Raw genomic sequence first — 17,478 nt, forward strand, 5'->3', positions numbered from 1 at the left:
TCTTCTTGGCGATGACAATGTTGGACACCCATGGGGAAGCGTCGATGGGCTCTATGATTCCACCAGCCTGGAGGCGTTGAAGCTCCTGCGTAACGCCGTCCCGCAAAGCCAGGGGAACACGGCGAAGGGGCTGGACCACGGGAGGCACGCTGTGGTCCAGGAGTGGCTTGTGTGTAAATGAGCTGAGGCAGCCCAGGCCGTTAAACAGCTCCGGCTGGTCGTGTTGCCTCGGAGACGCTACGTGTAGAATCCGCATACCGCTGTTGTCCTGCAGGGTAAAACCCAGGCTAGTGAAGAGGTCGAGGCCCATGATGTTCTCGCCGCGGCGCGTGATGTGGAACGGGAAACGGTCCACAGCTGTAGAGGTGTAGCGAACCGGGAGGTAGAGAAGGCCGACGACATCGATTTTGCTGCGGCCGTAGCCACAGAGGGCAGTGGACGGGGGCTGTAGCTGTCTGTTCGGGAAGAGCAGGTTGCAGGTGTCTACATTCAGTAGTGACACTTTGGCCCCAGTGTCGAGGAGGAGAGGGACACAGCAGTCATCCAGGTAAACAGGGCACCTCGAGAAAGTCGCTGAGTGGGGGCCTACAGTGCGCACAGGCACCGCCGGGTCATGTGACTGTGCATCAGGGTAATCGGCCGGAGCGGACCGGCACCACCTGGCAAAGTGGTTAGGCTTCTGACAACGGCGACAAGTTTGGCCCCTAGCAGGGCAGTCCTGGGCCCTTGTTGCATGGCGGTTGGAGCCACAATTCCCACACCGTCTCTGTTGACGTGTTGGCTGGGGACGCGCTACCTGTATAGCAGCATCAGGGTCTGAGGTTGATAGCTGTTGCACTGACTGTTCAATAACAGGGGTAGGCCTATGAGGCTTATTTTCCGCAATTTTGGCCGCACATTCAGTAGCCGATTCCACTTGTATTGCGATTATTAGTGCGTCATCAAGTGTCAAAGTTGCATCCTTGAGTAACAACTCCTCCTGCACTCTGGGATTAGACGTTTTCTCAATGAGCTGGTCTCGAATGAGTTCATCAGTGAGGTTGCCGAAATTACAGTTCTGTGATAGGGCTCTTAAAGGCCTACTGAAATGAATTTTTTTTATTTAAACGGGGATAGCAGATCTATTCTATGTGTCATACTTGATCATTTCGCGATATTGCCATATTTTTGCTGAAAGGATTTAGTATAGAACAACGACGATAAAGATTGCAACTTTTGGTATCTGATAAAAAAAAGGCTTGCACCTACCGGAAGTAGCGTGACGTAGTCAGTTGAACATATACGCAAAGTTCCCTATTGTTTACAATGATGGCCGCATGAAGTGAGAGAGATTCGGACCGAGAAAGCGACAATTTCCCCATTAATTTGAGCGAGGATGAAAGATTTGTGGATGAGTAAAGTGCAAGTGAAGGACTAGTGGGGAGTTGAAGCTATTCAGATAGGGAAGATGCTGTGAGAGCCGGGGGTGACCTGATATTCAGCTGGGAATGACTACAACAGTAAATAAACACAAGACATATATATACTCTATTAGCCACAACACAACCAGGCTTATATTTAATATGCCACAAATTAATCCTGCATAAAAACACCTGCGTGTTTGTTATGCTAGCTCCTAGCTCCTCTGCTAGCTCCTAGCTCCATAGAACACGCCAATACAATTCAAACACCTGATCAACACACACAATCACTCAGCCCAAAAGACCGTTTACCTAACCCAAGGTTCATAAAGCTTATATATTTTTAAAAAGTTACGTACGTGACGCGCACATACGGTCAAGTTATCGAATGTTTAGCAGCCAAGGCTGCATACTCACGGTACCTGATATTCAGCTGGGAATGACTACAACAGTAAATAAACACAAGACATATATATACTCTATTAGCCACAACACAACCAGGCTTATATTTAATATGCCACAAATTAATCCTGCATAATAACACCTGCGTGTTTGTTATGCTAGCTCCTAGCTCCTCTGCTAGCTCCTAGCTCCATAGAACACGCCAATACAATTCAAACACCCGATCAACACACACAATCACTCAGCCCAAAAGACCGTTCACCTAACCCAAGGTTCATAAAGCTTATATATTTTTAAAAAGTTACGTACGTGACGCGCACTTACGGTACGGTACGTGTTATGCTAGCTCCTAGCTCCTCTGCTAGCTCCTAGCTCCATAGAACACGCCAATACAATTCAAACACATGATCAACACACACAATCACTCAGCCCAAAAGACCGTTCACCTAACCCAAGGTTCATAAAGCTTATATATTTTAAAAAAGTTACGTACATACGCAAAAAAAAGCCAAAGCTGCATACTCACAGTAGCACGTCTGCGTCTTTGTCATCCAAATCAAAGTAATCCTGGTAAGAGTCTGTGTTGTCCCAGTTCTCTACAGGCGTCTGTGTATCCAAATCAAAAGTCCTCCTGGTTAGAGTCTCTGTTATCCGAGTTCTTCCATCTTGACTGCATCTTTCGGGAATGTAAACAAAGAAGCGCCGGCTGTGTACTGTTGTGGCTGACTACGTTCGAAAAATACGTCCATTTCGCACCGACAACTTTCTTCTTTGCTTGCTTGGCTTCCTTCTCCATAATGCAATGAACATGATTGAAACAGATTCACGAACACAGATGTCCAGAATACTGTGGAATTATGAAATGAAAACAGAGCTTTTTCATATCGGCTTCAATGTGGAAGGCATACCCGTGTTCGTCGGGCTACGTCACGCGCATACGTCATCCTCAGAGGCGTTTCGAACCGGAAGTTTAGCGGCAAATTTAAAATGTCACTTTATAAGTTAACCCGGCCGTATTGGCATGTGTTATAATGTTAAGATTTCATCATTGATATATAAACTATCAGACTGCGTGGTCGGTAGTAGTGGGTTTCAGTAGGCCTTTAAATCTGCTACATACTGCCTGGCAGACTCACCCGGGCGCTGACATCTTCGTCTGAACTCCAACCGGCGGAGTAGGATATTCTGTGATTTTACAAAATGTCCGCTCAAAGCTGTTATGACTGCATCATAAGTGTCCAGCGTACCGCTGAGAGAATTGAAAATTCTGTTCCCCTCCGCTCCAAGCAGGTGTAGGAGAATGGCGCGCTTCCTCGCGCTAGTGGCATTGTCCAAACCTGTGGCCAAAAGATACGTCTCAAAAGACGATTTCCACTGATTCCAGGGAATGACAGGATCGCCCGGGAGGGGTAGAAACGGGTCCGGAGGTGGCAGGGAGAATATAGGTGTGTCAGCCATCCTCGTTCGCCAAATGTTATGTTCAAATAACAGACACAACAGCCTCGCTCAACTTCACAACAGCACTCTCGTTTATTTCAGTAACTTCCTCAAAAGGCCCAGCCCAACTACGGTGGCTTCAAGGTATCAAAAGGCACAACGTAAATAGCCTGAGTAAGACAGTAGAACACATTACCAATAGGCATTCAAGTATAAGAACAGTATTTAAGATTAACTTGAATGAACACAACACCAACTTTCCCATATGAAATTATGAATGAATCCGTAACAGACACCCAAAATGCTAACACAGAACACATTTTACAGCAAGTAATACATGCAAAAAAATGGTGGCTTGTTTTGCATTTTTTCACGATAAAAGGCACAGAGATTGAGTCACCTCTATCTGAGCACTTAATTCTGCGGAATGATAAGACAACGAACTAGTTTGTTAGGTGCAATGTTTGGCCAAGCCAATCTCCTGAAAAACAACCCCTACACCATAATTCCTCCTCAACCAAATTTCACACTCGACACAATGCAGTCCGAAATGTACTGTTCTCCTGGCAACCTCCAAACCCAGACTCGTTCATCAGATTGCCAGATGGAAAGGCGTGATTCATCACTCCAGAGAAGGCGTCTCCACTGCTCTAGAGTCCAGTGGCGACATGCTTTACACCACTGCATCCGACGCTTTGCATTGGACTTGGTGATGTATGGCTTAGATGCAGCTGCTCGGCCATGGAAACCCATTCCATGAAGCTTTCTGCGTACTGTACGTGGGCTAATTGGAAGGTCACAAAAAGTCGGCGACCTCTTTGCACTATGCGCTTCAGCATCCTCTGTCAGTTTACGTAGCCTACCACTTCGTGGCTGAGTTGTCTGTTGTTCCCAAACTCTTCCATTTTCTTATAATAAAGCCGACAGTTGACTTTGGAATATTTAGAAGCGAGGACATTTCACGACTGGATTTGTTGCACAGGTGGCATCTTATAACAGTTCCATGCTGCAGATCACTGAGCTCCTGAGAGCGGTCCATTCTTTCACAAATGTTTGTAGAAACAGTCTCCATTCCTAAGTGCTTGATGTTATACACCTGTGGCCGGGCCACGTGATTAGGTCACCTGATTCTGATCATTTGGATGGGTGGCCAAATACTTTTGGCAATATAGTGTATGTTGGTTTATTAGACTTTTTTTTTCTGACTGCAAACTCAACCCTCGCTCGCTGCATGGAAGACAGCAGAGAGAATCGGACACATTTGAATGGTTACGGTTTGTGGGTTACAGCAACATTTAAAATAACACATGGCGATTCATTCATAGCTTACTGTTTTTTTTTTTATTCTGACCAATCCAGAGTTGAGTCCCCACTTTATGTCACCTGGGATAGGCTCCAGCCCCTTTAACCCCCAACAAAACAATCAGTATAAACAGTAGCTGGATGAACAACATGTGACCTTAAAGGCCTACTGAAATGAATTTTTTTTATTTAAACGGGGATAGCAGATCTATTCTATGTGTCATACTTGATCAGTTTGCGATATTGCCATATTTTTGCTGAAAGGTTTTAGTAGAGAACAACGACGATAAAGATCGCAACTTTTGGTATCTGACAAAAAAAAGCCTTGTCCCTACCGGAAGTAGCATGACGTAGTCAGTTGAACATTTCCGCAAAGTTCCCTATTGTTTACAGTGATGGCGGCCAGAAGTGAGAGCGTTTCGGACCGAGAAAGTGACGATTTCCCCATTAATTTGAGCGAGGATGAAAGATTTGTGGATGAGGAAAGTGCAAGTGAAGGACTAGTGGGGAGTGGAAGCAATTCAGATAGGGAAGATGCTGTGAGAGGCAGGTGGGACCTGATATTCAGCTGGAAATGACTACAACAGTAAATAAACACAAGACATATATATACTCTATTAGCCACAACACAACCAGGCTCATATTTAATATGCCACAAATTAATCCCTAGGTGTTTGTTATGCTCGCTCCTAGCTCCTAGCTCCCGTCCATATAACCTGCCAATACAATTCAAACACCTGCACAACACACACAATCACTCAACCCAAAGGACCGTTCACCTAACCCAAGGTTCATAAAGCTTATATATTTACCCAAAGTTATGTACGTGACACGCACGTACGGGCAAGCGATCAAATGTTTGGAAGCGCAGCTGCATACTCACGGTACCACGTCTGCGTCTGTGTATCCAAATCAAAGTAATCCTGGTAAAAGTCTGTGTTGTCCCAGTTCTCTACAGGCGTCTGTGTATCGAAGTCAAAGTCCTCCTGGTAAGAGTCTCTGTTGTCCGAGTTCTTCGATCTTGACTGCATCTTTCGGGAATGTAAACAATGAAACACGGGCTGTGTTGTGTTGCTGACTTCCCTCGCAAAATACTCCGCTTCGCACCGACAACTTTCTTCTTTGCTTGCTCAGCTTCTTTCTCCATAATGCAATGAACAAATTGCAACAGATTCGCCCACACAGATGTCCAGAATCATGTGGAATTTTGCGATGAAAACTGACGACTTTAAGCTGGCCGCGGTGCTGGACTAAAATGTCCTGTCTAACTCGTGACGTCACATCCGCAGCGTCATCATACCAAGACGTTTTCAGCAGATATTTCGCGGGAAATTTAAAATTGCACTTTAGTAAACTAACCCGGCCGTATTGGCATGTGTTGCAATGTTAATATTTCATCATTGGCATATAAACTATCAGACTGCGTGGTCGGTAGTAGTGGGTTTCAGTAGGCCTTTAAAGTACCATCAGCCCTGTTTGTGTTCTCACAACAATCTGCCTTCTTTCCAGATCACAGGGTCCCTGCAAGCACTCGTCAGAGCGTCATGTCAGAGAAAAACGGGGGGACGCCCCCGTACCATTCCTCTCCACGTCCATCGCTGTCTCACTCCTCCCCCCGTGTGTCCCTCTATCAGTCTCAAAATCATCTGCCTCACGAGGACGAGCCCTTGTCCTTCGCTCTTGGCGACACATTCAGGGAACTGAATGATTTCCAGGAGGACCCGCCTCTCTTCTTGGAAGAAAACAGTTGGGAGGGGGACCAGTCTGATCTCAGTGACCCCACGCTGACCTTACTAAACCATGGCCACTTCCAGGTCAGCAGACTTCCTGTGCAGAAAGTTTACTTGTTGCAAGGCATGTGCTAAAAGCAAAACCATGCGCTTTCTTGCTTCTCTAGTGGCCATTAGATATAGTAGATACAGCAAAATAAGCTAAGCTATAGTTTTTGCATAATCTTGATAAATTATTGCATTTGTGCCTGTCCACTCTTGTGGTGCATCCAATTTAACCATGATTTGCAGTTTTGTTAAACTAATCTATGTGTGTCAATGTGACTTTAAGTTTAGAGACATGACTTATTAATGACATTTCAGATTGACTTAAAATACAATCTGTTCCAGGAATATCTTAAACAGCTCCCAAGACACACTTTTTGTGTGTTTTATTCCCCCAGGAAGAGTTCCTACCCCTGTACGACCTTCAGTGTTCCTTCCTGTGGGTGACCTTCGATGGGAAGAACGAAAGCGAATTGTCAGGGCAGCTTGAGAGCGTGAGGGAGTGTGCAAAGAGGATGGGCATGCATTGGGCACATAGACGAGCGTGCTTCCTCCTGGGAAGACTTTGTGCCAGGAAGCTGAAGCTATCCCAGGTTAGTTATATTTATTATCAAGTTGTTTGAATTATACTACACCAACACATTTCAGTAGATCTGGAGAAAAGAGAGCAATGTCAAAAATTCTATAAAGATGATAATGTTCACTTTTGAGTACTGTTCAATAAAATATTTTACAGTATATTTATTGTAGCTAAATTTTGTTAATTTCTATTGTATAAAACTGCTTTGCATCATATTAAGAAGTGTTTAAAATGCAATAACTTAAATAGCTGAATAACTAACCCAACTAAAAAACCCACACATATATTCTAACATTATTTAGAACATGAACTATGTTAAAATACTAATACTGTCACATTGCTGATTATTGTTTTCCATCAATTGTTCATGCTAAAATTATGTGCATGACTGTATGTTATTTCATAAGTTGTTGCTTCATTTGGCCAAAATATCAGCATTCCATATTTGATCATTACTGTATTACTGTATTATTCTGTGGATGCATTAAACACTATTTAAAGGTTTTTTAATGCAATTTTTAAAATAGGATTCATTGTACCGATACTATTACATCTAGTATACTATAGTATAGCAGTACCTCAATTAACGAGGGGAGGAGAGGTTCTGTGATGGATCTCTTAACTCAAAGTATCTCAAATCAACGTCTGCCACTGAAAAACATTTAATCAATTGGTGATTGGCCCCTTAAAACATCACATTTTTATGTCTTTTAAAGCTAAAAATACACTTTTAAATAACAAATATTTTATGAAATGAATAAAATAAAGTGTACCAATAACAACTACAGTAGTTTTTTAAAATAATTTAATAATAATTTAAAGCATTGACATTTTATGGTATCTCCTTTCAGCCGCTTTTATATATATATATATATATATATATATATATATATATATATATATATATATATATATATATATATATATATATATATATATATATATATATATATATATATATATATATAGTTTTATATATATATTTTATTTATTTATTTTTTTTCATGGATAAATGTCCGCTTTTTTATATTATTTTAACATTCTTAGCTGGCGTTATAGTCATTCTGTTTCAGTATGGGGCAGAGGAGCAGTAATACCTCAAATTGCTTCACCAAATATGCAACACACTCGACCATGTTTTTGATGATTTTTAAAAATGTTTTTTTAGTCAAAGATTTTCAGCCGCTTTTTCTTCTCAGCACTGTCATTCACATTAATTCCTTTATTGTTTTTTACCATCTTTGGAAATCAAAATGATGTTGATATCCAGCTATAAGATAATCCTAGTGAGTAAAACAATATTTTATGGTCGGATCTTGCTGGGATTACAGTGACATATTCATGCCAACTAATTGCGGAAATGCTTGTAACTCAAATTTTTGCTTGCAACTTGAAGCATTACGATTAGCCTGGGTTGAGGTACAAGTTGAGGTACTGTATATACTGTACTTTTCAACCTCATTTAAAACGTTTACTTTTCTTGCATGACCAATAACTATTTTAAATTGCTAACAAAAATCTAACTGTGTATGATTTTAAAGACTAGATTTTTGATTTACCTCTTGTACTGATATTTGGTATTACCGAATGCTTTGTTCATGTGAATCCTATCTAACAGTATCCTCCCTTTTACCTTTAGGCCCGGGTGTACTATGAAGAAGCTCTCAGTGTTTGTGTTGACAGTTTCTGTGACACGCCGCTGCTAATCGCTCTGCTAACCAACGTTACCGCCATCTACCTGAAGCAGCGTATGACAGACAAGCTGCCCCTCACCCTGGAAAAGGCCAGTGCCTTGCTCCTCTGCCTTCCCATCCACACCTACACATCCTCAGATGAAATTGAGCTGCTCAAGCTGCTTCTGAGGAGGTCTGTGGTAATGGGAGACAAATACCTAGAGGCCCGCGTGTGCTACCTTATCTCCAGCCTATTCCTGCTTCTCCGGAAACCTGATGATGCTCTTCCCTTTGTTGAGCGTCTGCAGTTCCTATCCGCAACTCTTTCGGCTAATGATGGGTATCCCATAGCGCCCTTGGACCTCAACTGGCTACTGAGCTGTTTGTATCACCGTAAATACATGCCTTATCTGGCACTGGCTTCTCTGAGTCTGGACTCAAGGCAAGACCACTCACTCCATGATGCTTTCCAGAGGATTGAGTTGTTCATCAGAAACGCTGTGCGACTGAACCCTTTCTGGAAGGAAGGAACCTCTCTGCTCCCTGCCCAGATTGTAGTCTACCTCCTCCAGGCTCTGGCGATAGCTGAGAAAGATGGCGACTTAAAGACGCAGAGGGATCTGTGTCTGGGCTTGGCCTCTGTTTACCAGCAGTATGATGCCCTTGATAAAGCTGTGTGCTGTGCCCAACAAGCAGTGGAGACAGGAGCCTACATTAACGAGGAAGAAGGCTTCGAGGCCTCTGTGCAGCTAGGTTGGTTGCTGGTGTTGACAGGCCAGGCTGAGAAGGCACAGCGTGTCCTCCAGCCTCTGCTTGTATCACTGCAGGTACATGAACACAGAGTTCCTTGCATTAAATGTGTATTATATTTTGATATGCACCACCTATCTCCAGGGCACTGATAGCTCCACTCAGAGAGGCGTCATCCACAATCTCTTGGCCTTGTGTCTGAGGCAACGAGGCTGCATACCAGAGGCAGGCTGGCAGCTGCACTCGGCCTTGGTGATATCAAGGGAAAGTGGAAACCAGAGGAATCAGGCCCTGGCCCTCGCCAACCTGGGCTGCCTGGCACTGGATGTCGGGGCATCCACATTGGCAGAAAATTTTTTGGTCAGGTCAGATATCCTTCTTGTTATTAGAAGACTATAGTGGTACATCATATTTGTTTTGTCTGTGTACTTCAGTGTCCTCCCACATTCTAAAAAACATGCATGTGGAGAATTTATTTTAGTTTATTTCTAACAAGAACTTTGGGTAACATTAAAACATTGCATGCTATATTTCATAAAACCTCTAAATGGCTATACTTTCTGTGGATTGTTAATGTGACTGGTTGTTTAGATGTGCTAAGATCCTGGCTGAATGCAAAAAACCTAGGGTCTGATCTACTAAAATCCAAATAACACAAACTGATTAAAGTGTGCAAACCATACAATTGTGTGTACTATTAGTGGGTGTGTTGCGGGTGACCTACTAAGAGTGTGTGTAAAATGGATGGTGGTGCAGACCAAACTATTTAAATTAAGTTTATGCGTGTAAAACCATCTGTCACATTTGAGAAACTAATTTCCTTCCACATCTATTCCTTCCACATACTTTGTAGATGTGCTAAGTATAGACACAAAACAGTGGCCACTGAACAGTTTTAGTCTTGATAATCACATTGCGATTGCTAACTAATTATATTTGCATTTCCAGTATTGTGGGTGTTCTCCTCAGCATATATTCTCCATATTCATGAAAACCGACACGCTAAATGTATACACTATGTATTTTTTCTCATTTAGAGAGACACAATCCTCTACGCAATAGCATAGTAGATCAGCTTTATGTGCGCGATCAAGTTTTAATACACACAAACCCTTAGTAGATCAGACCCTTAGTTATTCCTTGCAGCATTCCTGCAGCATCCTTCCTAATCATAACCTTTAGCTTTTACCATTAGGTTTGTTGACAAATTAGTCCAAAATGTACTTGCTTTTCAAAGCACCATGGCTTAGATGCACTAATCCTTGTTTATTTTTAATGATACATAAAATGAAACGCTAGGGGTTGGCTGGGTTCACAGGTCAGCATCTTTTCATGCAACTTACTTCCAGTTCATCATAAAGTTCTTGTTTTTCCAGGTCTTTGCGAATTTTTCCGGATCTATGGGAGAGCCCCACAGATGAGGAACATGTCCAGACATACCTTTGGTTGGGCAGGAGCTACAAAGACAGGGGGAAGAGTCACAACATCAGGGTGTGCTATGAAATGGGGCTTCTGATTGCACTGCATGCTAGAAATCTACCCAGTAAGTAATAAATAATAATAATGCACTTCTTTGATTTGGTTACAATCATGTATGGCACACTCTGGTGGCCAGCCTGCGTAACAACACATGCATAAAAAAAGTGATTTCATGTCTCACAGGTCAATTGGTGGTGGCCAAGGTGCTGAGTCGACTGTATTCTGACATGCTGCTCTATGCTCAAAGCATTGTCTACTATGAACACTGTGTGTCAGTATCTAGGGAACTGAAAGACAAGAGGCTGGAAGGAGAGTACCTTGAAATCCTAAGTAGCCTCTACCTGTCACTAAACACGGAAAGGTGAGTTTGTATCCCTCGATACCTGTTCCATCACAGTGTGATACTTGTTTAAAAGACCAAAGAAGTTTTGATTTATAATGTGGTGCAGATCATCTCGTAAGTCTCTGGACTACACAAAGCAAAGCCTGAGGATTTCTATTGATCTGGGCAAAAGAGAAGAAGAGTCTGAGACCTGGTTGCAGGTGGGAAGAATCTATTATCTCATCCAGGAGGATGAGCTGGCCGACATGTATTTGCAGGTGAGGATGCATCTGACAAACGGATATGTTTTGTGTCTCTTTTTTGCAGTAAAATATTAAAAAACCTGCATACCTCTATAATACTACATATTACAATAACAACATACTGTACTGTGCAGCAGTCTAAGACCACCACAAGATTGTGCCTATTTCAAAGTGTAATCACTTAACATAGTAAAACACAAATACATATATTGTTAGATATTGATACTCATTAAATTTTGGTGAGGCTATATTTCAAATGTCCAGCTTACATTTCAGCAACCATTTTTTACTACAGCATATCATAATATATGTAAAAATAAAATATAAATAACTGAAATAATACATTAATAATAAAAAAAAGTAACGTTGAGACAATAATAGTAGTAATTTTAATAATTAAGTTATAAAACAACAGAATAAATTGTTAAAAAAACACAATAGTTTAACATGATCAGTAAAAAGCCTGAATAAAACGGTGTGTCGTCAGCTTTTTTAAATTTTTTTTAAATAACCGTCTCTACAGTCCGGAGGGTCTATGGCAGGCTGTTCCACAGGTGGGGTCCATAGTGGCTAAATGCTGCCTCACTGTGGGACTTTGTCCTGTTAATTGGTAAAGATAAAAGGCCAGTGCCAGAGGATCTCATGAACTGCGAGGTTTGATATGGTAAAAGCAGGTCAGATAGATAAAAAGGTAAAGCCCATTAAGACATTAAACAACTAATAATTAAACTTTATAATTCAATCAATCAATCAAAGTTTATTTATATAGCCCTTAATCACAAGTGTCTCAAAGGGCTGCACAAGCTACAACATAACTGACCCTAAAGTGGAGGAGGAGCCAATACAGCGACTTTAAAACTGGTGTAATGTGGTCCTCGTCAGCACGCATGAAGCTGAGTTGTGTAACTATAGGAGACTTCTGATATTCTTTTTGGGAAGGCCAGAGAACAAGGCATTACAATAGTCTAAACGACAGGAAATAAAAGCATGCATTAGCACATCCGTGCTGGCCTGAGAGAGAAACGGACAGGCTCTGGCTACGTTCTTAAGATGATAAAAAAATATATTTTTGTAATATTTTTAATATGTGATATAAACGTCAGTCGAAAATTGCGCCCATTTTTTTTTTATAGATTGTGTGGATTTAAAATCTCGTAATTTTGTAAAAGTGTTGCCCTCTGGCCTTCAGGACCAGTAACCAAATCCTCAGTTTTGTCCTGGATGAGCTGTAGGAAATTCACTGCCATCCATGACTTTATGGTTATTAGCACCAACAGTTCTACTCTTTCTCCTTATATTACACATTATTGCTCTTTTTTGACATTTTTGTTGTGTTTTTATTTGTTAGATGTATCTGTAGAATGTGCTGCATCCCAATGGAAATTTAGCTGAGGGCCTTAAATAGCCCTTGGCCGCACTTTGGACACCCCTTATCCAAACGTCACTCTTCAAGTGTGGCTTTCTAATGCTTCTTGTGCAATCAATACAAATAAACTTTACATGTGTTTGACAGGCAGCTGTAAAGACAGCTCTGAGAATGAACGACCCTCATTTTTCTATGAGCATATACGAAGAGGCGGGGGACGTCTACTTTAAAGGTCACAGAAACAGGATAGCTTCAATGCCGTTCTACAGGGTAAAAAGAAAACACAAAGCAATCAAAGCTAATTTCTTGTAATCAATCTCAGATAATTATTTTGAACTTCAAATTTGTCAAAAAATAATTTTACACCGTTTGTTTCAGGATGGCAGTTTACCATTTGCACGGAGTATCAGAGACATCAACTCAGAGTTCCGCTTGTTGAGTAAACTAACAGAGCTGCTGATGAACCAGGGGGAGCAGGACGAGGCTCTGCAGTACGCCACACTTGCAGTTGAGATCGCTAACAAAACAGGTATTGTCAATGCCGTAAATATAAAATGACTAGAAAGCTTCATAGTAGAATCGTAAATATTCTTGCAGGCGTGCTTATGAATGAGAGGACGGCCTACCACAGACTGGCGACTGTCTACTACAGCCTGCAGCTGTACGAAATGGCGGAAAACTACTATCTCAAATCGCTGTCACTCTGTCCGCCTGTGCTGCACCACACAATGGAGGCTCGCTACTACACTCAGGTCTACTGCAGGCTGGGAAATATCACTCTGCACAAGCTCAAGGTAAAGATCATTTCGACTCAGTCATGTGTCACACACAGAACACACATACAAGGTTGTTGTGTTTGCCTTTATACAGTTGTGGAATTAACACATTATTATGCCTAATTTTGTTGTGATGCCCCGTTGGATGTATTAAACAATGTAACTTTACCATGAATTGATTAACGTGGACCCCGACTTAAACAAGTTGAAAAACTTATTTGGCTGTTACCATTTAGTGGTCAATTGTACGGAATATGTAATGTACTGTGCAATGTACTAATACAAGTATCAATCAATCAATCAATCAAAAACAAGGTTTTCCAAAATAAGAGAACAACTTCAACTCCAGTTATGAAAATAAGTGCCAACATGGCACTGCCATATTTATTATTGAAGTCACAAAGTGCGTTATTTTTAAACATGCCTCAAAACAGCTTGGAATTTGTGACATGCTCTCCCTGAGATAATCCTGATACCCATTACAACTATGGGAAATACTATACTTTGACTTTCACAAAGTGCATTATTATTATTATTTTTTAAACATGCCTCAAAACAACCGCTACAAAAACAATGAAGGCACACAGCTTCAGTCCAGAGTATACTAGAACTTACTTGCCAACCTTGAGACCTCCGAATTCGGGAGATGGGGGGGTGGGGGGGGGGGGGGGTTTGGTGGTAGCGGGGGTGTATATTGTAGCGTCCCGGAAGAGTTAGTGCTGAAAGGGGTTCGATGTCCGATAATGTCTTTTTGCCGATATCCGATATGCCGATATTGTCCAACTCTTTAATTACCGATACCGATATCAACCGATAGCGATATCAACCGATATATACAGTCGTGGAATTAACACATTATTATGCCTAATTTGGACAACCAGGTATGGTGAAGATAAGGTACTTTTTAAAAAAATGAATCAAATAAAATAAGATAAATAAATTAAAAACATTTTCTTGAATAAAAAAGAAAGTAAAACAATATAAAAACAGTTACATAGAAACTAGTAATTAATGAAAATTTGTAAAATTAACTGTTAAAGGTTAGTATTATTAGTGGACCAGCAGCACGCACAATCATGTGTGCTTACGGACTGTATCCCTTGCAGACTGTATTGATATATATATTGATATATAATGTAGGAACCAGAATATTAATAACAGAAAGAAACAACCCTTTTGTGTGAATGAGTGTGAATGAGTGTAAATGGGGGAGGGAGGTTTTTTTTGGGTTGGTGCACTAATTGTAAGTGTATCTTGTGTTTTTTATGTGGATTTAATAAAAAAAACAAAAAACAAACAAAACAAAAAAACGATACTGATAATAAAAAAACAGATACCGATAATTTCCGATATTACATTTTAACGCATTTATCGGCCGATAATATCGGCAGACCGATATTATCGGACATCTCTAGTTCTGGGTATTTGTTCTGTTGTGTTTATGTTGTGTTACGGTGCGGATGTTCTCCTGAAATGTGTTTGTCATTCTTGTTTGGCGTGGGTTCACGGTGTGGCGCATATTTGTAACGGTGTTAAAGTTGTTTATACGTTCACCCTCAGTGTGACCTGTATGGCTGTTGATCAAGTATGCCTTGCATTCCCCTGTGTGTGTGTGTAAAGATTGCATTTATTATGTGACTGGGCCGGCACGCAAAGGCAGTGCCTTTAAGGTTTATTGGCACTCTGTATTTCTCCCTACGTCCATGTACGCAGCAGCGTTTGAAAAATGTTACATCATATTTGACTTTTTGAAACCGATACTGATAATTTTGAAACCGATACCGATAATTTCAGATATTACATTTTAAAGCATTTATCGGCCGATAATATCTCTAATCATAATACAATTCCAATTCCAAAACCAAACCCGGCCCAGAAACATTCAGAATTGCAATCAACAGAGCAATTGAGACGACACACAAACATGACATAAAACAATCTAAAAGTAGTCAAACAAAAATGAATAATATCAACAACAGTATCAATATTAATAAGAATTCCAACATAGCGGTGATTAGAAATGCCTCATTTACATTATCATCACAGCCATTTATAAAAAAATAAAATCAAAACATTAAAATATTAACAATAGTATGATCACAGTTTGTGACTGGCATTGAAAGTAATTAATGGGCATTCCTGATCACATAGTTTTTCACAAAAATCATTCGGTTCTGAACGGTGATTGATCAATCGGCACATCCCTATCAAGTACCTTTTTGCCCCCAGCACCTCATTTATTCTAATTATAATGCTTTCCTCCAGGATGCTTTTGATGCACTGGGTTACTTCCACCTGGCTCTGGCTGCTGCCCTGGAGGATCAGGAAAACCCAGAGGCTCTGTACGTGGTGTACATGAAGCTGGCGGAGCTCCACGGCAGCCACATGCCCGATGCTCGGCTGTGTCAGTTTTACACAGACCGAGCCCACAACTTGAGAAGAATCCTGTCAGGAGAAGAAGCTGTGAACGAGGAAACTGTGACGGACTCAAGCGAAGACGGTGTACGTGAGCCATTCCCAAGAGCTTGTCCCATCCAAATTGATGATGGCAAAAGGAAGCAGGATGAAAATATTTCTCCTCCAGATACGGAGAGTCAGTTTGTTGATGCCTCTGCATTCATCACCAGTCGGTCGTACAGTGAGAGTATCCTGACAGAGTCCTTTGACACGGCCAGGGAGCACATGTCAGACTCCTGCAGCTCCACTGACACTGTACAAAACTCCCAAGGGCAAGCGAAGGGTAATGGTTTGATCTCTCGTGACGTCAGGCACACTCCGGATGAAGAAACAGATTTTCATCAAAAAGATTCCTCTCAGATAGACATAAGCATGAATGGATAAGAACAGACTTTCATGGACATGTGGATAAGCTAAGCAACAATTCCCAGTGGCACTTTTTGTTCATTTCGTTTGTCTGGTCACAAGTCACGTTGGCCAGTTAATGCAATGTTCCAACAACACGGCACTTTCTGTATAGAAAGAGAGGTCACTTTAAAAGATGTGCCTTTTTTTAAATGATGTTTTTTCAAGAGTTACCAGTGTCCTGGTGATGTAAAGGTTCTTTTTTTCAATGTCTTTTATATCTCTGCAAGATGAATCTAAAATGATGTTGTATGTCTTTTTCACTGACAAAAAAGAACAGTGTACCGGTAAGTGCATTTCAGATGACATGATGATATGAATAAATTATTTTTAAGTCACATTAACAGTAAAACCTTGTCGTCTTCTGCATTGATATTTTAATAGAAATATTACTTTTTCATAATGGCTTTGTTGCTCTAGTGAAAAGAGGGTTGATGTTTGACCCTAACTACCAGTGGTGTGCTGTCAGGGCCAACAAGGCCTTCTCTGCTGGCCTAACATAACCAGAAATCATGATTATAATTAAAGATAAAATTATTTTTTAATTTACTTTCCCTAAATATCTAAAAGTATTCATATGCTCTTTATGTCATATTTTGCTCGTTCCAGTGCTGTTGTTTTTAGCTTTAGTTTGTATCCAATCAGAATTCAGCTAGCTTATGTTGTAGAGGTGTGGGAAAAAATCGATTCGAATTCGAATCGCGATTCTCACGTTGTGCGATTCAGAATCGATTCTCATTTTTAAAAAATCGATTTATTTTTTATTTGTATTTATTTATTTAAAAAACTTTTTTTTTGGTATTTATTTATTTTTTAATTTAATGAATCCAACAAAACAATACACAGCAATACCATAACAATGCAATCCAATTCCAAAACCCAACCCGACCGAGCAACACTCAGAACTGCAATAAACAGAGCAATTGAGAGGAGACACAAACACGACACAGAACAAACCAAAAGTAGTGAAACAAAAATGAATATTATCAACAACAGTATCAATATTAGTTACAATTTCAACATAGCAGTGATTAAAAATCCCTCATTGACATTATCATTAGACATTTATAAAAAAAAAAGAAAAAAAAAGA

At 40.8% G+C, this 17,478-nt stretch overlaps 1 protein-coding gene across 5 annotated transcripts in view; it reads left to right on the plus strand.

Annotated features, from left to right (window-relative positions):
- The window catches only part of LOC133648982 (SH3 domain and tetratricopeptide repeat-containing protein 2-like), a 49,855-nt gene extending 33,129 nt beyond the window's left edge, over positions 1 to 16,726 (plus strand). For all 5 annotated transcript variants that reach the window (XM_062045611.1, XM_062045612.1, XM_062045614.1 and 2 more), the window contains 11 exons: positions 6,051 to 6,355; positions 6,715 to 6,909; positions 8,536 to 9,396; positions 9,464 to 9,684; positions 10,696 to 10,862; positions 10,982 to 11,159; positions 11,248 to 11,398; positions 12,897 to 13,019; positions 13,128 to 13,278; positions 13,347 to 13,543; positions 15,791 to 16,726. In XM_062045611.1, the coding sequence (XP_061901595.1) occupies positions 6,051 to 6,355; positions 6,715 to 6,909; positions 8,536 to 9,396; positions 9,464 to 9,684; positions 10,696 to 10,862; positions 10,982 to 11,159; positions 11,248 to 11,398; positions 12,897 to 13,019; positions 13,128 to 13,278; positions 13,347 to 13,543; positions 15,791 to 16,366 (3,125 nt within the window). In that variant the 3' untranslated portion in view covers positions 16,367 to 16,726. The remainder of the gene's footprint in view (positions 1 to 6,050; positions 6,356 to 6,714; positions 6,910 to 8,535; positions 9,397 to 9,463; positions 9,685 to 10,695; positions 10,863 to 10,981; positions 11,160 to 11,247; positions 11,399 to 12,896; positions 13,020 to 13,127; positions 13,279 to 13,346; positions 13,544 to 15,790) is intronic.
- The last annotated feature ends 752 nt before the right edge of the window (positions 16,727 to 17,478 follow it).

The sequence above is a fragment of the Entelurus aequoreus genome, linkage group LG04, assembly GCF_033978785.1.
Source record: "Entelurus aequoreus isolate RoL-2023_Sb linkage group LG04, RoL_Eaeq_v1.1, whole genome shotgun sequence".
Taxonomy (NCBI): Eukaryota; Metazoa; Chordata; class Actinopteri; order Syngnathiformes; family Syngnathidae; genus Entelurus; species Entelurus aequoreus.